Here is a 24886-nt window from a genome sequence, read left to right as displayed (position 1 = left end):
TAAATTCTTTTACAGAGTTCACCATGACCCACTGTCCTAGCAACCAATCTCATCAATAAACAGACATGTTGATGAAGAATTTTTAAAATTGGTACAAAAAAGTGGAGTTGTCCCCAGCTAACTAATTGTTACTTTTTATGGACTTATTCAAGAGTGTCTTGGATAAATCAATTCTGGGATGTAAATGTTGGTTATGGGCAATTTTTCTTATTTTCCTTTTCTACTTTTTTAAACTCTTTTTTTATGTAAGTTTTCAAAAACTGGGAATAAGGTCAATAAGGTCAGAAGTGAAAACTATAACATAATTTGAGACCAAAAGAATAATGTTTCTCCTTAAGGACAGCATAAAGATATGTGGAGATTTACAGGCCATTCATGTTTCACTGGGAATTCTGGGAAGGATGATATATAAAGCAGCTCTCTGCTGCCACCTATTGGAGGTAGATTTTCCCTTCCAACCGCTGTCTGACTCCAATTAGGAGCCTTAGGGCATGCCTGGGAATGTAAACCAAGCCAGAAGGAGTGTTTACCCATCCATAGACAGCTGCTTAGGGGTGTTTATGACCCTCATCAGTACAGAGAAGTATACTGGCTTGTTGTAGAAAGGCCTATTATTGTGGGACCAATGGGATAATGTTTCTCATTACTGAGGGAATCATAAATACAGTATATGTGGAGATCTATAGGCCACTCATGCATAATTCAAACTTAAAGTGTACCCGTCAGATCCAACAAAAATTTTTTTTTTATATATATATATCACTCAGTACCTAATCCTGACCATGTACATCTAATTTTTATGTGTCTAGCACCTTTATTTTTTTATAACACTTTTAATTTAGCTCACTAGTCTTAATTCCTCTCAAAAGGGAGGAGGCGTGGCCTCCCTGTGCAGGTCCCCGACCCCACCATCAGTATGCTGTATGCTCACATCTTCCCTAGCATTAGCAAAATTACAACTCCCAGCTTGTCCTCACTGAGGGTAGCGGGACACAAGCTGACACTTGGGAGGATTTTTCCCCCAGCTGTGAGCCCTGAGCCCACAGCTGTCAATCAAGGAAGTGTGTCCATGACATAGGTGATGACACATGGACACAGCAGGACTAGTATGCGTCCAAGCAGGCAGGGGGGAGGGGCAGTTGTTTGACTGGATTTTTCAGTATGAAATACTGAAAATGTTCTAATGAAAGCAATTGCAAAACCTATTGTTTTTGAATGCTTTACAACATATCAAAAGTTTTTGTATCTGACAGTGCCCATTTAATTACCCATCATTCCGTTTCTTAGCATAAATAAAACAGTTCCATTCAAAACAGATATAAGGCTGTCTAGAAAAGGTAGCCATTGGATGTGTTATTCCAGGTGAAAAGCCATGTCAATATGCCATTGGGCATATCACTAATGCGGGCATAGCAGTAAAGGTTTTCTGCCCAATATCAATTCTGTATCAGGAAGTTCATCTATAATTCTATAAATTATACTTTGCCACAGACAAGATTTGAATCATAGCAAGAAATTATTCAATTTTTGCATTGCGCAGAGTCAGAGATTCTTGGTCAATTGTAACCGTTCTCATAACTCGATAGGATCAGCAGCGCCTTTTAGTATTTGCTATCTACTTATCCACTCGCTTGAAATTATTCTGCTGAGACATTAGCTCTCTCCCTCTTTCGTCACCCACTGGTTTGATAAAAAAACACCTTTGCCGCAATATTTTGGATATCTTAACAGTGGCTCCAAGGAGCAGTGACCAGGGGAAAATTGTCAGACAGAAAACCAAGTTATTACCCACTTGAAATTGGGTGAATGTGCTCCATGATTGGGACATCTTTTAGCCAATTCCTGTTGAGGCTTATCAGGTGGAGTTGGTTGCAAGAAACTGGAAAAAAAATTAAGAAATAGAAATTATGTTTTATTATTATTATGATTATTATTATTATTCATAATATTATGGTTTCAAGCTACAATGCACCAGTATGTATTACCCAAGAACAGTGCCTGTATCCATCTACTAGACTCAACATTTAATCTTGAAGACATCGCTAAAACATCCAATGTTTCCTCCTTTGGAACAGGCGATAGTCAAGAGCAAAACAAAAGAATACACCCTTGTGACCCTTGTGATGGGGACCAATGGCCATATTGTTTATCCAAAGTTCAATAGGTGTAAATATTAGTGGACTATATCAATTCTGCATTGTAATGAGTGACAACCAAATTCAGGGAGAGACATGTGCAGAACTGGACTACAAGACTCATTTTGTGCAAAGGCAGCTGTCCAAAAATGATCGAGTCCTCATGAAGAAATTTAGTGAACAATTACTATGGCCAACTTCAGTTTTCACATTTTAAGTTACTAGTGCAGTTACCAAGGATTTCGGAAGGAGTCAATAAGAGGAATGGTATAATTCTAAAAGGCAATGAAAGTCAAAAGGTAATCAATTGCATTTTTATAGAAAAGTAACATAAGACATGGTAGAGTGTGTTAAAGGGGTACTCCACTGCCTCAGCATTCGTCCACGCCCCTCGGGACATCACACCATGCCCCCTTAATGCAAGTCTATGGGAGAGGGCGTGGCAGCCACCACACCCCCTCCCATAGACTTGCATTGAGGGGGTGTGGCATTGTGTGACATCATCAGGGAGCATGGCTGTGATGTCACGAGCCTCGGCACCCGCACTCGCACAAAATGTTCAGAACACTGAACCAGTGGAGTGCCCCTTTAAGGTATCAGTAGCAGTTCCATCCAGGTGAGTGGGAACAATGTCCCCTTTACCCCATAAGAGGACACTAGCATAAATGAGAAATAATATTTAAATGGTACCTGTCATTAGTAAGAAAAATGTATATGTTATAGATTAGCCTATTTTAATTACTTTTATAATATACTTCTTAATAAAAAAAAAAATTGTAGCTTAAAAATTTGGCTACCAGGGGTCTTCCTTCTGGTCTTGCTTGCAGATTATCTACTGCAGCACCTTGGCAGAGACAAAAGACAAGAAAAGCAGGTGGGACCTCAGCTCAGCACAGTGTATAGAGCTCAATATTTCACCTCGCTTTACCTGAACTGAGCTACACTGTAGAGTCATGATAGCTTCAGTGCATAGTGCAGAATATTGTGCTGAATATTGTGCAGATTATTTCAGCTCCCTTTGAAAGCTGCAGGGTAGAGCTGACACACTGTAGACTTCATTGTAGAGCTGAGGGTGTGTGTGCGGCCTCGGCCAATCACAGCCCATCTCACTCTAAACAGCCCTGGACTGTATGTAGCAGAGTGAGGGAAGTAGTTCTCCCCTGCAGGGCTTTATAAGATGTCACATCTGTTGGGGAACACCCCTTCTCAGTCTGTGGAGGTCAGTGAGAGTGAGCAGAAGATGCAGAACAATATCAAGGTAGAAAATGAAAAAATAATAAAACAAAGGTAAGGGGTGGTTTCTCATGAAGGGGAGGGAACTGGGAGGATTCAAAAATATATAAAGTTCATGACAGGAGGTACTCTTTAACGGGTGTTTTTGAAAATTTTACATTGAGGTTAAGCAGCTTCAGGTTAATTCACAAAATTTCAACCAGGTCTCAAGCTTACCTGCAATTTTATTACTAAGTTTACAAAGTTAATGTGACAGCCACTTTCATTGTGTGTCCCTAGCATCAATTGCCACATTTTTTAGTTAACACAACTAAAACTAAGAATATATTACAAATCTGGAACATATTGGACTAATCTCTAACAAAACGTATACATTACATGTACATACAGCATAAAAGAATGGTTAATTGAATGACATATTAGATAAAAAAAAAAAAACACATCTCAGACTTTTCAGCGCTCTGTAAATTTTAGGCAAATCAGTTTCGCATGACAGCTCAAAGGTGTTAGAGATTAACAACATTTTCCAAATGTCAGAGAAGTTACTTTTATTTCTGATAGATTAGGTGTGGGGTTCTTCATGCGCAAATCCTATCATTTTGCCAAAATAAGAGGATAAAAAAAGTGTTAAAAGTGTTTAGTAAAAAGTTGTGCATACTTAGTGACATGTTTTGAAACTCACTACATTTTATACTAACTTTTGTTGCTTAGATGACTTTCAACATGCTATACCAGACCAAAAAGTTCATGGTGGTATCACCGATTTTGAAATTACTTTATTGCATTGTATGTTTTTATTTTTTTCAATTCAATATTTGTATTAAAGTTTTTAGGTATAAACAATAACATAATAACATGAGCACACATCGGATCCAACGAATGACATAAAGCAATGTTATCACACAGTAATGCAATGCAACATACCAAGGCAGGAGAGTCCTCGATTGTAGATCCTATTAAGAACTAACATGCGGCCTATGCATTGTATGTTTTATTATATTTTGTTTTACTGTTTTTCAAAGCATTGGGGCTATTGATATCCCAAGTCCCTAAGGATTTTGCAGATTGGCTTCATGTATTGAATATTGGTTAAGTGATTGCTTGTGATGGATACAAGCCTTGTCTTGTATTGATTAGTAAAATTACCTTCACAGCTGTTTTTATAGTTGTCTTGGGTTCTATGGTAATCTACTATAAATTCAGTTTACTATACAATAATCTCAGTAGGTTGAAGTATTACATACACAATATTGCCACAAAATTTCAACTGCATTGCGTCCTTTAAAGGAGTACTCCTTTGCTAGACATCTTTTCCCTTATCCAAAAGATAGGGTATAAGATGTCTGATCGCTTGGGTCCGGCCACTGGAACCCCCCATTATATTTGTGTGCAGACACCCGGCTTTCTGAACATTATGTTCAGAACGCTGGGTTTGGGGGGCCATGGTCATGAATAATGATGTCACGAAACGCCCCCTCCATTCATGTCTTCATAGACATGAATGGAGGAGGTGTGGGGTGACGTCACGAGGGGGCGAAGTCTGATGTTATGACCACGGCCATCCAAACCCAGCGTTCATAATGTTCCGAACGCCGGGTGTCTGCATGCAGATATCATGGGGGGTCCAAGCGGCGGACCCCTGTGTTCAGACATCTGAGATTCTAGTAATTAGAACCCTAGACAACCATAAAAACAGCTGTAAAGGCAATTTTGCTACTCCATACAAGCCAAGGCTTGTATCCATCACAAGCAATCACTTAACCAATATTCAATACATGAAGCCAATCTGCAAAATCATTAGGGACTTGGGATATCAATGGTGCCAATGCTTTGAAAAACAGTAAAACAAAATATATTAAAACATTCATGCAATATAGTCATTTCAAAATTGGAGATCCACCATGAACTTTTTTTTCTGATATAGCAGGCTGAGAGTCATGTAAGCAATGTGTGGAAACCTGGCCTCATAGTGTTGTCACATTGAAAATATCCCGACCTCCTCAGTTTAATAAAATTGCATTAGTGCACTGGGAATCTCACACTTTTGCATCACGTGAGGAATTATCTACAAAGTCTGTTGATGTCTATATGCCTTCAGTTGTATTTGTTTATGTTTTTGATGACCACTGTGGGTTCCTGACTTTGCCATCTGCAATACAAGTGGGAATTGTCCTACTATAGGAAATAGTCTTGAATATTTTTTTCTTTAGTTGCACTGCACCCACTTCTTTTCTTGCGTTTCTTTTATTGCTTTTGTTTACATAACATAAACTCTCCATGCTTTGTAGTTTTCTTTGCTAATTTCCGCTAAATCCAATAAAGAAAAAACTAAACAAAAACAAATACAAATACTGATCAATCCCTTCCTGTAGTAAAATCAATCTACAAAGATTTCCAACATTGTGATTGATTAAGAAAACCTTTAAACTCAAATTAAAAATCCACTAGACTGTTGTGAACAGGCAATTCCTTTTCGCTAAATGCACTTTAAAAAAATTGTACAGTATTTGCAGAATCCTCTAATTTACTCAAAAAAGCATGTGACCCATTAAACGACATGAACGAAAAATGTTGAATTTATCTTGCATTTTTTTTTATTTTCTTAGCTCTAGACTGTTATTTCTTCAACAAAGTCCAAATAATATAACAAAAATGATGGTCTAAATTCCAAATTTCTAGGACACTACATGTTTCATACAGTAATAAAGATTATTTAAGACAATACACCATCAAAATATTAGGAAAAACATTGATATATCTATGTCAAAAGTTTGGATTGATCGAGTTTTGATTGATCGAGGGGGGAAGAAGCATACGGCTGAGCTTTTCTATCCTTGTCTTCCTATCTTGCTGTTGGAGACATCCCATAGACTAACAATGGAAGTCTAGTGCTTGCCAGTTCTTTTACCTGCTTGTTTTAGGAACCATAGTGGGTCTAAACACCCAGACCAATCATAACTTTTCACATGTCAACTTTTTTAAATGACAGTGCCCATTTAAGGAGCTAATGTCCCTACTCAAAAGACTTGTACTTGAATGATTTGGACCACCTGGGGGTCAGGAATGGCCAACTGTTAGGTCATATATGTTTGTATACATACAGTTATAGGCAGTCAGGTGGTAAATATATGATGGATAGTGGCATGGGCTGCAAGGAACCAAGAAGTGTCAGGCATTTGTATACAAGGAGCTGGTACTCAAAAAATGTGGTGACATGGTAGACTGTGGTAGGGGGTTAGCTTCAAGAGAACTACACTAACACAAGCTGGCAGCCATCTTTGATTTAAACAAATTTTCTAGGAGACTTGGGGTGTTGTTCATGGTTCTCTGGGCCCTGATGGGAGACCACTATATCCAAAGTATTGTTATGCAGTCATTCAAGTGTACTAACCCACTGTTAGGATTCGGCAGGCTGGATGTGGATCCTCTGTGTCAGCGAGGGATTGGCGTGGACCGTACCAGTGGACCGGTTCTAGGTTGCTACTGGCATTCACCAGAGCCCGCCGCAAAGCGGGATGGTCTTGCTGCGGCGGTAGCAACCAGGTTGTATCCACCGGCAATGGCTCAACCTCGCAGACTGCTGAGAAGGCGTGGGACAGAAGGACTAGACAGAGGCGAGGTCAGACGTAGCAGAAGGTCAGGACAGGCGGCAAGGTACGTAGTCAATGGTGATAGCAGAAGGTCGGGAAACACTGGTATGGCAAACACTGTAAACGCTTTCTCTAGGCACAAGGGCAACAAGATCCGGCAAGGAAGGGAAGGGGAAGTGAGGTTATATGGACGTGGAGCAGGTGGAAGCTAATTAGACTGATTGGGCCAGGCACCAATCATTGGTGCACTGGCCCTTTAAATCTTAGAGAGCTGGCATGCGCGCGCCCTAAGGAGCGGAGCCGCGCGCCAGGACGTGACAGCCGGGGACCGGGACAAGTAAGTGAATTGGGATGCGATCCGCGAGCGGGCGCGTCCCGCTATGCGAATCGCATCCCCGTCGGCAGTGTCAGTGCAGCGCTCCCGGTCAGCGGGTCTGACCGGGGCGCTGCAGAGAGGGGAACGCCGCGAGCGCTCCGGGGAGGAGCAGGGACCCGGAGCGCTCGGCGTAACACCCACCTTGTGTACATGCAGCCACAAAGCATATTGTGCTAATTCAAATGACTGAACTGTCAATCTTGCTGTTCCTTTGTTAATGTACAAAAATTAAGTCAGTTGTTGAACCAAAAAGCACCTGCAATTCACCTCATTTCAAGTGGTCTTTTTTATATTTTTTATTTCATGCAACTCATGTATCCGGATATCTATGTGGGGCACAGGGGGCACTATTGCTACATGATGTCATATAAGCATTATTACTGTATGGGGAGTAAAAGGGACTATTACTGTACTCTATGGGGGCACAGAGGGCATACTACTATGTAGGAACACAGGTGGAACTATTACTGTAGGAGAGCTAAAGAGGCATTATTACTGTATGAGGCACAGTGGGACATTATTACTGCAGAAGGACCACATAAATAAATATAGAAAATAGCAGGGGAGAAGGGGGTGGGGGATGGACAATGATGAGGCACAGGGGGGAAATTATTAAGCGGGGAGGGGGAAGGATAAAGGCACAAAAGGGGGATCATAGGGGTAAATGAGACACAAGGGGGATCGGGGGATGGGGGTGGTGGAGGTGTAATGTTGTGGCACAGGGGCTGATAGAGGAGGAGGAATGATGTGGTACAAGAGGGATCAGACTGAGGAGCAAAATGTGGAAAATGGGGGGAACCAAAGTTGAGGAAATTATGTGGCAGTAAGTTCAGAGCTTTGAAGTGATTTTATTTTACATTTATTAATTTTTTACTCAAATTTTCCTGTTAAGATAAAGGTGTGTGTTATACACCAATAAATACGATATTATGGTATATATATATATATATATATATATATATATATATATATATATATATATATATATATATATATATATATATATACACATACACATACACATATAAATATATATGTATATATATAATATTTTTTATTTTTAATATTATTACTGTTTTTTTTTATATTTATATTCAGTTCATTATGAAGTGTATGTTAATGTTATTATTCCCTTGTAATGTACTTTAGGAAAGAAAGAAGGAATATCAATTGTTCAAAGGTTATTGGACAATAGAAGTGAACCCAACCATGAACATTCTCTGCAATTGTTGGAGCAATCTTCTTCCAAATAGCTCAAGAAGACAATGCAATCCTATTTCCTTGACCCTTTAATGATTTAATGATTTGTGGTCCTTTGTTCCTTGCCCTTGCATTATGCTAACATGCCTTTCCACCCCCAACAGGCTGTCTACCTCTTTGCTTTTTCCCGGTTTATATATCCTTTTAATTGTTTGCTACTATTGTCACTATCAATTGTAATAATCATAGATGTGTTTTAGTTTTAATTGCATGCTCCTTGGACAATTCCCCTGTGTTTACTTATGGATCATGGAACAATATTACATCAATGATGTCAAATATATTGAACGCTTCTACATTTTGAATATAACAAATAAGCCCTTATCAATTAAACAAAAAAATCTATCCATCTATCTACCTACATTATATGGTATATAAAATCCAGTCTCTACCAATGCAGTCGCCTTTACCAACACCTTCGCTACCACCGCAACAAGTCAGTTCCGGAATGTTCTTCCCTTCTAGATCTTTCACCATCAATTTAGAGCAGTATTATATTACATAACCAACACAAATCAAGTTATGTAAAGCAAAGGTCCCCAACCCAGTCTTTAGGACCCACTAACAAACCATGATTTTACATTTTCCCTGTTAGTAACTAAACAAAAAAGGAATGTTAGTGGGCCTTAAGGACTGGGTTAGTAACCACTGGTGTAAAGTCCACTGGTGAAAACCATTATTGGTCTCTGGAGCAGAGGAAACATGTTCGGTGGACAAAGGATAATGATATGGGGTAGTTTATCTGTGGTCACCCTGGGCCTTTTAGTTCCATTGAAGAGAAACCTTAATGTTTCAGCATACCAAGACTTTGGACAATAATATGCTTCCAACTTTGTGGGAACAGTTTGGGTTCGGCCCTTTTCTTTTCCAGCATGACTGTGTCCCAATGCACAAAATAAGAGGTACTCCGCCCTTGACAACTTATCCTTTGGATAGGGGATGAAATGTCTGATCACGGGGGGGGGGGGGGTCTGGCCTCTGGGACCTCCCACGACCCCTCCATTCATGTCTATGGGAGGTGGCGTGTAGGCTGTGGTGCCTTTATGGTTTGATGTGAAAGAACTTAAATGATTGCAACCCTAATGAAAACCTTTGAGTAAGGCCCACTCGATATCTGACACGAAAAAATGCTCTTCTGGCTGAATAGCCACAGAAACAAATTCTTGTAGAAATCGATTTATTTCAGAAGGTCTTTTCAGAAGACTGGAAACTGTTATTCCTGCAAAGGGGGACAAACTCCATATAAATGTCTATGGATGTAGAATGGGACGTTCAAATGCTCCTGCAAGTGTAATGTGTAGATGTCCCATTATACGCCAAGGCTGAAGAGAACAAAGAGCCAGTACGTCAAATACGATACAGCGGACAGTAAAATAAGAAGATTTAAAGGTGTACTCCACTCTAGACATCTTATCCCCTATCCTAAGGAAAGGGGATAAGATGTCTGATCGTGGGGCTTCCCAGTGGCCGGACCCCCCGTGATCAGACATCTTATTCCCTATCCTTAGGATAGGGGATAAGATGTCTAGGCACGGAGTACCCCTTAAAGGGAAACTGTTATCAGTGTCACCCACACTAACCTGTTGGTACAGGGTGGTAGTATATTTGTGCATATAGAGAAACATTTAAGTGTGCATATGAACAAGTAATTGATGTAGAACCTTGTATTGGTGGGTAGTGTGCCTAGAAATCATTGTTCTTTTCTGTAAATACTGCAACTTTTAGGGATTTTTAGGGACACCTTACTGTAAAACAGACCCGTTTTTTTAATTTTTTTAATTTTTATTTTTTATGGGGTCCTCCCTATTTTCATTATCAGCCAGATACCACCTAAGCAGCAACAGTGTGACATTATCAGGGTGGACAAGAACCATTGTTAGGGTAAGTTCACACAGGCGGATTTATGTGTAGGTTTCCTGCTGCATATTTGAAAGGGAGCGCACTTTTCTCTGCTGTCCACAGCAGATTTTCTGCCTCGGAATTTCTGCTGCGGAAAATTTGCCGCAGACCCTACTGAGTTCAATGGGGATTGTGGTGGAATTTCTGAAGCGAAAATTCTGCAGTGAAAAATCTGCTGCGGACAACTGCAAAGAGCACGCCCCCGTTCAAATACGCAGTGGGAAACTCACGAATAAATCCGCCCCTGTGAACATACTCTTATTGGCTTCCCCAACCTAAATAATGCCAGCCTGTTACCGCCTAGGCCCAGGATCACCGGTAGCAGGGTAATAATTGGGGATTTGCCTATTTGAGGGGTAATGCTGAGCTCTGGCTAAGTAATGGACTCTAGCTATCAAGCCTGTAAAGTATATATTTTTTTTTTAATTAAAACACAACACATTAAAAATTATTGAAAAATATAAAATGATGGCTATTGTCATAGTCAACTGAATCTCAAGTAGTTCCCTGCATTTAGGTATCTGAAATGAGAAGAAAAAAAAAAATTGTTCATTTTCGGTGCTTTCCCCTGGGAAGAGAGCTCATAAAGTACATGAGGGGTCTAATCACATTTTATATGTAACATACTTTTTTTTTTACCAAAAAGGTATTCCGAAAACATAAGATGTGGACAGAGAGGACAGAGCCTGCCTCACCACCCTTGCTCCAGCTCTGTTAGGTTAAAGGGGTACTCCGGTGCTAAGACATCTTATCCCCTGATAGGGGATAAAATGCCTGACCGCGGGGGTCCCGCCACAGGGGACCCCCGTGATCTCCCACGCAGCACCCCGTTAGCATCAGCCCCCGGAGCGTGCTCGCTCCGAGTCTGATTACTAGCGATCACAGGGACGGAGCATAGTGACGTCACGGCTCCGCCCCGTGTGACGTCACGGCTCCGCACCCTCAATGCAGGCCTATGGAGGGGGCGTGATGCCCCCTCCGTAGGATTGCATTGAGGGGGCTGAGTGTGACATCACACGGGGCGGAGCCGTGACGTCACTGGTAAAATTGTGGATGGGAGGTATGTATCAATGAGGTTTCTCGTCTCAACGGCATAAGACTAGAGTTTGAGTCTGGGTTTTGGAAGTGACTGAAGGTTCTGAAGATAAAGTCACTGAGATACTCCACTTCTGATGTATGGGATGCAGTCCTAAACAGCAGAAAGGTTCTAAAGCAGATTGGCAAGTTTGTGGTATGTTGGATACTAATACAATGCACCAGAAAAGAATGAGTTTGGGACTGGACGTGTCAAGTTTTGGGTGAGAAGTTTAGGTTTATGTAAAGAACCTGATGTGAAGGACGCCTATGTTTCCATTATACTGCATGCTGCAAGTGGAACTTATTGCTGCATTTGAATTATTACAATAAACCTAAGACTATCATCCTGTGACACCTGCCAGTTTGGGTCTGTTTGCTGTCAAAAACATTTATGTAGGGTGCAGTTTAACAGTTCTTACTGGGCAACTTCCTGCCCAGCATGGGCTGTACCTGCAGCTGTATAGTTGGCACAGCTTAGCCCTACTCGGAGCAGGGACTGCCGGAAGTTTTTCTGGCGATTTTTCAGTTTTTTTCTTCCAGGTGGAAAGCTAGCCTTATTAAACATGTCCCACGTAAATGAAGCACACGGCAATAAATGAGAAGAGAAAGAGGATTTAAAAAAAAAATATTTTGTGGATTTTTTATTTTTGATAAAATTCATTAAACTTATTTTAACTTTTTTTTATTTTAACTGTTTATTGCCATTCTAGGACGTGTACGTAGTCTAGCCTTCTATACTGTAATGTACTGTGTTGTGAGCATGATTCTTTTACACTCTGCTATTATATGGCAACTGCTTGGCTCAATGTGATTGTGTGTGTGTGTGGGGGGGGGGGGGGGGGCAAGGATTTTGGATGACAGAAGGGGCTAATGACCTTTTATCCAAGTTTAATTAGGGTCAGGGATCAGTGTTATCTCCTATCCCAACAGTTGCAGAAGATTGTCAGCTGTTGTATGCAATTGGTACCCACTTCAATGAAGCAAGTACACATAAGGAACATTACTAGTGTTGAGCGGCATAGGCCATATTCGAATTCGTGAATATTCGCGAATATATGGACGAATATTCGTCATATTCGCCAATATTCACATATTCGTAATGTTCTCGTTTTATTTTCGCATATGCGAATATTCGCGTGTACGAAAATTAACATATGCGAAAATTTGCATATACAAAATTAACATAAGCTAAAATTCGCATATGCGAACATTATCATATGCAAATTTTCGCATATGCGAAAATTCGCACAACAGTCTCACACAGTAGTATTAGAGCCTTCTTACACCACATAAGCTGGAAGCAGAGAGGGATGATCACTGTGATGTGTACTGTTAAAAAAAAAAAAAAAACGAATATTCGTAATTACGAATATATAGTGCTATATTCGCGAATATGCGATATTCGCGAATAAAATTCGAATTGCGAATATTCGCGAGCAACACTAAACATTACCCATATTACAATAAGGGACTGGGGGGCCCCATGCACATTCATCTGTGAGGATGTAGAAAGGACCTCAGGGCTTAACTTAGCCTGTGGAAAAGACACACTAAGTGATGGCCTTAAAACCAACTGGGTTATACAAAATGACAGGTTGTTGTTATCCTCCTAGCAATAAGTATCTGAGGTACCTGCTCCACTAGTGCCATATATCTAAATCCCTGGCTTCTGATAAGTACCTCCAGGGCGTAACTAGTGGCAAATCCCGGGCCTGTCAACCAAAAAATTGTTCACTTTTCTTTTCCTTCCCCTTTCAGCCCAGATAGCTATAAAGACTTAACCCAGTCACAACTGGGCTCCTTCCTCCAGCAACCATCCTCACCTCTTTACAAACTCCCAATCTGTATTGCCCCACACGGTAATAGTGCCTGCTTTTTTCCCCATATAGTATTAGACCCACTCTGGTCCCCCAATATAGTAGCTTGGCCCCATCTATGCCCCTATATAGTAGTAAGGCCCCCCTGTGTACCATATAAAAGTTAGGCCCTTTCTGTGTCTGCATATAGTAGCTATGCCCTTTCTGTGCCTGCATATAGTAGCTATGCCCTTTCTGTGCTCTGTGCCCCTACATAGTAGTTAGGTCCCTTTCATGCCCCCATATAGAAGTAGGCCCCTCATGTGCTCCAATATAGTATTAGGCCCCTTCTGTGCCCCCATACAGTTGTAGGCCCCTCACAACGTCACATTATATGGCCTCAAAATGGGCAAAAACACAATATGTGAACATGGTTTTAGAAGGAAAAATGGGCATGAAAAAGTGATTGATAAAGAATCTTCAAGTAGTCACTAGGAGGATGGTAGATAGATTTTACGTTATAACCATACTGGTTAAAGGGGTACTCCGGTGAAAAACTTTTTTTTTTTTTTTTTAAATCAACTGGTGCCAGAAAGTTAAACAGATTTGTAAATGACTTCTATTAAAAAATCTTAATCCTTCCTGTACTTATTAGCTGCTGAATACTACAGCGGAAATTATTTTCTTTTTGAAACACAGAGCTGTCTGCTGACATCATGAGCACAGTGCTCTCTGCTGACATATCTGTCCATTTTAGGAACTGTCCAGAACAGCATATGTTTGCTATGGGGATTTTCTTGTACTCTGGACAGTTCCTAAAATGGACAGAGATGTCAGCAGAGAGCACTGTGCTCATGATGTCAGCAGACAGCTCTGTGTTTCAAACGGAAAATAATTTTCACTGTAGAATTCAGCAGCTAATAAGTACAGGAAGGATTAAGATTTTTTAATAGAAGCAATTTACAAATCTGTTTAACTTTCTGGCACCAGTTGATTTTAAAAAAAATAATAAAGTTTTTCACCCCTTTAATAGCAGTCCAATGCTCATAAGAAAACAGTTAGAGGTGGGGATGTCTCCTGTCTTTTAGACAGGGAAGCATTTTGGATATGTCATCTCGGTACGTGAATTTATGTTCCATTACTAAAGGCTTAAGTTTTTTTTTCTGTAAAGTAATTTGTAAACATATTGGGGGAAATTTATCAAGGGATTTAGAGCTCTTTTTTTGCTTACAAAAATCGCACAAAAAGCTGCATGTGCAGCTAAGCATATTTTTGTGCGACTTTTGGCTGTAAGCAAAAAGCTACAAAAGAGCTTACCAAAGTGAATTTAATTTTTCACTTTGCAGTGGTCAGCGATTTATCAAGTGCGAAAGTCACACAAAAAGTCGCAAAACACCTCAAAAACTCCATAAATGTAAGCCAGCTTGGACCTGGCTTACAAAATGAATTTTGAGAGCAAATTGTTATATTTCCTGCTGGCAGCCATGATTACAGCTCCAGCGGGAAATGTGATATAACAACTGTACACAGGAGCCCAGGCTGGCATCACTCTGCAGCATATTTTCTCCCTGCTAACCTAACATAATGATGGGGACACGGATTTTACATCTCCCCACTTGTCTCCCACCCACCCATGCTGCACATCTCCCATCTGTCTGCTAACTGTTGCAAGACTACAACGCCCAGCATGCCCTTACAGTGAGGGCATGCTGGGAGTTGTAGTCTTGTAGTAGGTAGTAGTGTTGAGCGGCATAGGCCATATATTCGCGAATATTCGCATATTCGTTATATTCTCGTTTTATTTTCGCATATACAAAAATTCGCGTATGCGAAAAGTAACATACTTGAATATTGTCATATACAAAATTAACACACGCGAAAATTCGCATATGCGAAAATGTGCATATGTTAATTTTCGCATATGAGAATTTTCGCACGGCAGTCTCACACAGTAGTATTACAGCCTTCTTTACACCACACAAGCTGGAAGCAGAGAGGGGTGATCACTGTGATGTGTACTGTGAAGGAAAAAAAAAAAAAAAAAAAAAAAAAAACGAATATTCGTAATTACGAATATATAGCGCTATATTTGCAAAATTCGCGAATTCGCGAATATGCAATATTCGCGAATAATATTCGAATTGCGAATATTCGTGAGCAACACTAGTAGGTAGCATGCAAAAGATGTGCGGTGCTGTGCGTGCGGGTGAGAGACAAGGGGGGATGTAAATCAGTGTCCTCGTCATTAAGTTAGGGTAGCATTGATAGCATCAGATGGAGCCCAGGCGCCTGAAGAGTGATGTCTCTACTGTAATTTCACATTTCCCGCTGGGTCCCGTGATTGGCCGGGACTGAGCAGCCAATCACAGGACATTTGATATTACAGTATGGGATATAGAAACTCTGCGGCTCCGTCATATGTTAAAAGGAGCCTGGGCTGGCATCTCTCTGCAGCTGCTCGGACTCCATCTGATGCTATCCCTAACTCTAACTTAATGAGGGGACGGGGACACTGCTTTACATCCCCTCCCCTTGTCTCCCACCCACCCACGCCACACATCTCCCGCCCGCTACAAGACTACAACTCCCAGTATGCCCTCACTGTAAGGGCTCCTCCCAGCACCCCTGTGGCGGTGAGTACCGGGGTAATAATTGGGGGTTAGCGCTAGCTGTTTTTGTGGCTAACGCTAAGCTCGGCTTAGTAATGGATTCCGTCTATAAGACAGCTTCCACTACTAAGTCGGTCAAGTAAATTAAAAAAACATAACAACATTTTTTCCAAAAAAAACTCCCCCAAAAGCCCTCGTTAACCATTTTTTTAACATTAAACCAAAAAAATGCTGGTAACCGTACTCCGAATCTCAAGTAAACCACAGCACAGATCTGGAATGAGAAGTAAAAAAAAATAAAAAAATAATTAAAAATGAGTTAGTATATTTAGGGGGAAAAAATGCAATAAACAAATATATTTCACACATTTTTTTTAAAGATGCAAATTGGTGTTCTGAAGTCATTTATTGGTTTTTGCTTGTATGTGCTTAAAAAAATGGTATTCAAAAGTGATTTATTGTTTTTTTGCGTATGTAAGCCAAGTTTATCAACCCCCTGTGATAGTTTAAAAAATGTGTCACACATAAGCCAAACCAAAAGCAAGAAAAAATATGATTACATAATTTGCTTACCAAAGCAATGATGATAAATGGATGAGCAAATCGAATCTGACAAATCCGAATTCGTTAAGAATTTCAGGAAAAATTGGATTTGCAACGAATGCGAATATCGCCGCGATTTGATTGTGCAAATTGCTTAATTAAACTCCATTTAGTGCGGTCCAGGCTCCAGGCCATCTAAAATGGCGGATCCACATGTGAGGACATGGGGCAAGGAATCCTGGGAAGGCAGGAACAAGGGTCGGCGTGATGACCCTGAATCACATGCAGCATGCAGCCTATCAGCAGCCAGTCACCCCTGTGATGTCACAGCCCTATATAATCGGCAGCCATATTGCAGCCAGTCACTTCAGCCTTTTATTGCAGAGAGAGAGAGAAAGAGAGAGAGGGACAGACAGCAGTGTGTGTTGCACAGAAAAGCATTTTTACAGCAGCTATTTACCCCCCAGTCACATTAGCGTTCTATTGCAGAGAGGGACACAAAGCAGTGTGTTGCACAGAAAAGCTTTTTAACAGCAGCGATTCACCACAAGCTCAAATCAAGCCTAGAAGCATTGATAGTGAAGGGAGTAAGTGAGCATTGTCCTTCCTTAATAAGTGCATACCACATACATAAATCTAAGTTGTCTACCATTTTATTCCTATTAAAGTCTTAAGGGCCTAGATACTGTGAAAGGTCAGGCAAAGGTACACTCCTGCTGGTGTTGTTGACAAATACTGTTTTAAGCGTACTGAAGCGCATTGTCCTCCCCTCATAAGTGTATACCAAATACGTACATATAAGTGGTGTACTATTTTGTTCCTGTTAAAGTCTTAAGGGCCTAGATACTGTGAAAGGCCAGGCAAAAGTACACACCTGCTGGTGTTGTAGACAAATACTGTTTTAAGCGTACTGGAGCACATTGTCCTCCCTCATAAGTGCATACCAGATACGTACATCTAAGTGGTGTACTATTTTGTTCCTGTTAAAGTCTAAAAGGCCTAGATACTATGAAGGGCCAGGCAAAAGTACACACCTGCTGGTGATGTAGACAAATACTGTTTTAAGCATAGTGCAGTGTATTGTACTCCCCTCAAATACACACTAAGTATGTCAGGCAAAGAAGTGCCAGGACCTGCTCAGAAGAGTGGCAGAGGCGTAAATTCATCCTCATTCATGCTGCCGCCAACTCCAGGCTGTGTCATTAAGCCACTAAATGGTCTCCTCATGCTTCTGCCACCTCCAGGCTGTGTCAGTCAGCCACTATATGTTCTTCTCATGCTGCCGCAAACTCCAGGCTGTGTCATTCACCCACTATATGCGTCCGCCAACTCCAGGCTGTGTCATTCAGCGACTGTGTGGTCTCCTCATGCTGCCGCCAACTCCAGGCTAGGTCATTCAGCCACTATATGGTCTAATAATGCTGCCGCCACCTCCACGCTGGGTCTTGCCACTATGTGGTCTCCTCATGCTGCTGCTACCTCCACGCTGTGTCATTCAGGCACTATATGGTCTCCTAATGCTGCCGCCATCTCCATGTTGCATCATTCAGCCACTATATGGTTTCCTCATGCTGCCGCCAACTCCAGGCTGTGTCATTCAGCCACTATATGGTTTCCTCATGCTGCCGCTACCTCCACGCTGTGTCATTCAGCCTCTATATAGTTTCCTCATGCTGCCGCCACCTCCAAGCTGTGTCATTGAGGCACTATATGGTCTCCACATGCTTCCACCACCTCCGGGCTGTGTCATTCAGCCACTATATACTGCCGCCAACTCCAGGCTGTGTCATTCAGCCACTTTGTTATCTCCTCATATAGCTGCCAACTCCAGGCTGTGTCGTTCAGCCACTATATGTTCTCCTCATGCTACTGCAAACACCTGGATGTGTCATTCAGCCACTATATACTGCCACCAACTCCAGGCTGTGTCATTCAGCCACTATGTGGTCTCCTCATGCTGCTGCAAACTCCAGGCTGTGTCATTCAGCCACTATATGTTCTTCTCAGGCTGCCGCTACCTCCACACTGTGTCATTCAGCCACTATATGGTCTCCTTATGCTGCCGCCACCTCCACGCTGTGTCATTCAGCCACTATATGGTCTCTTCATACTGATTCCACCTCCAGGCTCTGTCACTGTGCCGCTCTGCGACAGTGATTCTAATAGTGACGCCTCTGATCTGCATGTCATACTGAATAACAGTATTATTTCACTAACCCAGCACACACCCTATGCATGTTACAGCAAGGCAAAGTTTTCTACACCCCTATTGAGGTTCTCTGTAGGCCAAAAATGGCAGTTTTTAATAGCAATTCGCCATGAATAAATTTGGACCGAAATTAATTATTTTTGAATTTTTTCGGCCGAATCAAATTTTTTAAAAATTAGCTTATCTCTGATTATGGATTAGTCACTTTTTGATGCGGTGTATATTACTCTCTGTTTATAGCCATATGTATGTTATGATAATATGTAATCTTTGCATATGTGTCCATGTTACTGCTCTACATTTTTATGTTTTTAAATCATTTGCATATTTAAATGTAGAGGAGGAGTGGGTTATGATCTCATTTCAGTTCTGTTAGTTCTGTCTAGAAGCCAAGATTAACCTCTTAAGGACCAGGCACGTATGAGTACGTCCCTGCGCCCTGGGTCTTAAGGACCAGGCACGTACTCATACGTCAGTGGGAATTTCGGTCCCCGCCGCGCACGGACCGGACCGGGGTGACTGCTGATATATCATAGCAGGCACCCCGCGCAAATGCCCAGGGGGGTCATCAGACCCCCCCCCCCATGTCGGCGATCGGCGCAAATCGCAAGTGAATTCACACTTGCGATTTGCGCGATTCCAGGTCATTATGGGTCTATGGTAATCCGGTGACCCGGAATATAAGGGGGATCGCGGGTGTCTAAGACACCCACAATCCCCCTGAAGAGATAGGAGAAATCCCTGCTATTGGTGGTCTAGACGCGACCACCAATAGTAGATCTGGGGCGGGGGGGGGGGGGGTCAACTTTCGTTTTCCCCGTCCTGCCCACCCACAATAGGCGGGGCAGAACGGGGAAACGACAGAGGACCGGCGCCGGAGTCCACTTACCGATCTGCGGAGGCTGCGGGCGACGATCGGCGTCGGAGATCGGCGGGCGGCGATGTCGTGCAGCAGGCTCCCTGGATTCGACGGAAGCCGGTAAGTTGCCTAGCAACATCTGGAGGGCTGCAGTCCGAGACCACTATATAGTGGTCTCTATACTGTAGCACTCCAGATGTTGCAAAACTACAACTCCCAGCATGCCCAGACAGGTGTTTGGGCATGCTGGGAGATGAAGTTTTGCAACAGCTGGAGGGCTACAGTTTGAGACCACTGTATGGTAGTCTCTGAACTATAGCCCTCCAGATCTTGCAAAACTACAACTCCTAGCATGCCCACACAACTGTTTGCTGTTTGGGCAAGCTGGGATTTGTAGTTTTGCAGCATCTGGAGGGCCACAGTTTGTAGTGGTCTCTATACTGTAGCTCTCCATATGTTGCAAAACTGCAAATCCCAGCATGCTGGGAGTTGTAGTTGCGATCCCTCCAGCTGTTGCATAACTACATCTCCCAGCATGCCCTTCGGTGATCAGTACACGCTGGGAGTTGTAGTTTTGCAACAGCTGGAGGCACACTGATTGGAAAATATTGAGTTAGATAACAGAACCTAACTGAAGGTTTTCCAACCAGTGTGCCTCCAGCTGTTGCAAAAGTACAACTCCCAGCCTGCATGGTCTGTCAGTACATGCTGGGAGTTGTAGTTTTGAAACAGCAGGAGGTTTGCCCCCCCCCCCCCATGTGAACGTACAGGGTACATTCACACGGGCAGGCTTACAGTAAGTTTTCTGCTTCAAGTATGAGCTGCGGCAAATTTTTCGCTGCAGCGCAAACTCCTACCAGGGAACTCACTATAAACCTCCGCCAGTGTGAATGTACCCTAAAAACACTACACTATACTAACACATAATAAAGGGTAAAACAATCCATATACACCCCCTTACACTGTCCCCCCCCCCCCCCCAATAAAAATTTAAAACATATTGTATGGCAGTGCTTCCAAGACGGAGCCTCCAGCTGCAAAACAACAACTTACAGCATTTCTGGACAGCCACTGACTGTCCAGGCATGCTGGGAGTTTAGCAACAGCTGGAGGCACCCTGTTTGGGAATCACTGGCGTAGAATACCCCTATGTCCACCCCTATGCAATCCCTAATTTAGTCCTCAAATGCGCATGGCGCTCTCTCACTTCGGAGCCCTGTCGTATTTCAAGGAAACAGTTTAGGGCCACATATGGGGTATCTCCGTACTCGGGAGAAATTACACTACCAATTTTGGGGGGCTTTTTCTCCTTTTACCCCTTATGAAAAGGAAAAGTTGGGGTCTACACCAGCCTGTTAGTGTAAAAAAAAAATATTTACACTAACATGCTTGTGTTGCCCTTTACTTTTTATTTTAAGGTAAAAGGAAAAAAAAAGACCCCCAAAATTTGTAACGCAATTTCTCCTGAGTACGGAAATACCCCAGATGTGGGCGTAAAATGCTCTGCAGGCGCACAACAAGGCTCAAGAGTGAGAGCGCACTATGTACATTTGAAGCCTAAATTGGTGATTTGCACAGGGGTGGCTAATTTTACAGCGGTTCTGGCATAAACGCAAAAAAAATAAATACCGACATGTGACCCCATTTTGGAAACTACACCCCTCACGGAATGTAACAAGGGGTATAGTGAGCCTTAACACCCGACAGGTGTTTGACAAATTTTTGTTAAAGTTGGATGGGAAAATGAAAATAATTATTTTTTTTTCACTAGAATGCTGGTGTTACCCTAAATTTTTCATTTTCACAAGGGAAAATAGGAAAAAAAGCCCCCCAAAATTTGTAACCCCATTTCTTCTGAGTAAGAAAATACCCCAAATGTGGATGTAAAGTGCTCGGCAAGCGAACTACAATGCTCAGAAGAGAGGGAGCACCATTGGGATTTTGAAGAGAAAATGTGTCCAGAATTGAAGGCCACGTGTGTTTACAAAGCCCCCATAGTGCCAGAACAATGGACCCTCCAACATGTGACCCCATTTTGGAAACTACACCCCTCACGTAATGTAATAAGGGGTACAGTGAGCATTTACGCTTCACAGGTGTCTGACAGATTGATGGAACAGGGTTCCGTGAAAATGAAAAATTAAATTTTTCATTTGCTCAGCCCACTTTTCCAAAGATCTGTCAAATGCCAGTGGGGTGTAAATACTCACTGCACCCCTTATTAAATTCTGTGAGGGGTGTCGTTTCCAAAATGGGGGTCACATGTGGGGGGGTCCACTGTTCTGGCACCACGGGGGGCTTTGTAAATGCACATGGCCCCTGACTACCATTCCAAACAAATTCACTCTTCAAAAGCTCAATGGCGCTCCTCCTCTTCTGAGCATTGTAGTTCGACCACAAGGCACTTGACGTCCACACATGGGGTATTTCCATACTCAGAAGAAATGGGGTTACAAATTTTGGGGGGTATTTTCTGCTATTAACCCTTGAAAAAATGTGAAATTTGGGGGGAAACACATTTTAGTGGAAAAAAAATATATATTTTTTTACATATGCAAAAGTCGTGAAACCCCTGTGGGGTATTTAGGCTCACTTTATTCCTTTTTACGTTCCCCAAGAGGTCTAGTTTCCAAAATGGTATGCCATGTGGGGGGGGGGGGGGGGGCTTTGCTGTTCTGGCACCATATGGGCTTCCTAAATGCGACATGCCCACCCCGACCAAAATTTGCTCTCAAAAAGCCAAATATGACTCCTTCTCTTCTGAGCATTGTAGTTCGCCCGTAGTGCACTTCAGGTCAACTTATGGGGTATATATATCACCGATCTCGGACCACGCCAAAATATATAGAGGTTTTAATTAATTATTATTAAAGGCTATGTTTTATTTTTCCCTAATCTAGTCGATCAGGAGGAATTTTCTCGGTGATAAAACAACTTATGGGGTACCTCCATACTCAGAAGAGATGGGGTTTCAAATTTTGAGGGGTATTTTCTGCTATTAACCCTTGCAAAAATGTGAAATTTGGGGGGAAACACATTTTAGTGACAAAATTAAAAATTAATTTTTACATATGCAAAAGCGTGGATTGCTGCTGAACTTTGAAGCCCTCTGGTGTCTTCCAAAAGTAAAAACACGTCAATTTTATGATGCAAACATAGAATAGACATATTGGAAATGTGAATTAAAAAAAATTATTTGGAATATCCATTTTCCTTACAAGCAGAGAGCTTCAAAGTTTCAATTTTTTCATCAAATTTTGGGATTTTTCACCAAGAAAGGATGCAAGTTACCACAAAAATTTACCACCATGTTAAATTAGAATATGTCACGAAAAAACAATCTTGGAATCAGAATGATAACTAAAAGCATTCCAGAGTTATTAATGTTTAAAGTGACAGTGGTCAGATGTTCAAAAAACGCTCTGGTCCTAAGGTGTAAAATGGCCTGGTCCTTAAGGGGTTAAGACCGAGTGTTGTGGTTCAATCTCAAAGGCTTTAAATGCCCAGGCTCATCTGACCTTGCCCCAACAATCAGCACCATGGGTTCTTCTAAGCAGTTGTATAGAAATCTGAAACTGAAAATAGTTGACCCTCACAAAGCTGGAGAAGGCTATAAGAAGATAGCAAAATGTTTTCAGTTGTCAATATCCTCTGTTCGGAATGTAATTAAGAAATGGCAGTCATCAGGAACAGTGGAAGTTAAAGCAAGATCTTGAAGACCAAGAAAATATCAGACAGAACAGCTTGTATGATTGTGAGAAAAACAATTCAAAACCCACGTTTGATTGCACAATCCGTCCAGAAAGATTGTGGTACACTATTCCACTATAAAGAGATACTTATAGAAATATGATGGTCTTCATGGAAGAGTCATCAGAAGAAAACCTCTTCTACGTCCTCATTACAAAAATCAGCATTTGAACTTTGCAAATGAACATATAGACAAGCCTGATGCATTTTGGAAACAAGTTCTGTGGACCGATGAGGTTAAAATTGAAATTTTTGGCCGGAACTTTTTGACATGAAGGAATAAATGTTATACTTTTTTTTTTGCAATTTTGGAGTGCTGCGCCATTGTTCTCTATTACATGGACTTTGATCGAGCCCGGGCGCTGGCACCGGGCATCCAATGGTGAAGTAGTGCTGCATTGTTTTTGAATATGAATATATATATATATATATATATATATATATATATAAGATGCAGAAAATATAGCAGCACACCCAGTAGTAAAGTGCAAAAATCGGGATTTATTGACCCATATCAGATGCGGCGTTTCGACGGCATCCCGCCGCATCTGATATGGGTCAATAAATCCCGATTTTTGCACTTTACTACTGGGTGTGCTGCTATATTTTCTGCATCTTGGATTATCTGAGCTGTCTGCGATTGGGACTGCTATCCTTGCCTGCACCCCAAGACTTGCAGAGTACGTGGTTGTGCTGCCTACCTTCTACATTCATATATATATATATATATATATATCCTCAAAAAAATAAAGGGGACACTAAGATAACACATCCTAGATCTGAATGAATGAACTAATCGTATGAAATACTTTCGTCTTTACATAGTTGAATGTGCTGACAACAAAATCACACAAAAATGATCAATGGAAATCAAATTTATCAACCCATGGAGGTCTGGATATGGAGTCACACTCAAAATCAAAGTGGAAAACCACACTACAGGCTGATCCCACTTTGATGTAATGTCCTTTAAACAAGTCAAAATAAGGCTCAGTCACGCCCCCTCCCATAGGCTTGCATTGAGGGGGCGGAGCGTGACATCACACAGGGCGGAGCCTTGACGGCACAGCGCTCCGGCCCCGTGATCGACAGTAATCAGACCCGGAGCGAACACGCTCTGGGGACTGATTATAAACGGAGTGCGGCGAGCAAGATCACGGGGGTCCCCAGTGGCTGGACCCCTGCAATCAGGCATTTTATCCCCTATCTTTTGGATAATGGATAAGATGTCTAAGCGCCGGAGTACCCCTTTAACTTTTCAGCCCTGTTTTTATTTATACGTGTATCATATAAGATCTTAGGTACTGCTGACATTTTTCCACTACTTTTATTTTACTTTTATTCGTGAACCATCTGTCAAGTCTTGACTGGTATCTTCTACCTTATAACTATCTTAACTTTTGTGCTACATTTCTAGGGAGACTAATGTCAATTACCTCCACTACTGCAATTCATAGAATTTTTGAGGATTCTGAAGTCGAGTTTTGGCAGTATAGAATGTACATTGCAGCCCATAATCTCCAGATGGCAAAGTGTATTCTTGTCACTAA

The 24886-nt window shown here is 41.7% G+C and overlaps 1 protein-coding gene across 1 annotated transcript in view; it reads right to left on the bottom strand.

The window, feature by feature from the left end:
* Positions 1-24886, bottom strand: part of ASTN1 (astrotactin 1) — a 583832-nt gene that overhangs the window by 539643 nt on the left and 19303 nt on the right. Inside the window, exon 3 of the mRNA XM_056532005.1 lies at positions 1793-1879. Coding sequence (XP_056387980.1) covers positions 1793-1828 — 36 coding nt within the window. The 5' untranslated portion in view covers positions 1829-1879. The remainder of the gene's footprint in view (positions 1-1792; positions 1880-24886) is intronic.

This window comes from Hyla sarda, chromosome 7 (assembly GCF_029499605.1).
Source record: "Hyla sarda isolate aHylSar1 chromosome 7, aHylSar1.hap1, whole genome shotgun sequence".
NCBI lineage: Eukaryota > Metazoa > Chordata > Amphibia > Anura > Hylidae > Hyla > Hyla sarda.
Note: the sequence above shows the minus strand (reverse complement) of the source record. Positions and strands in the feature narration are given on the sequence as shown.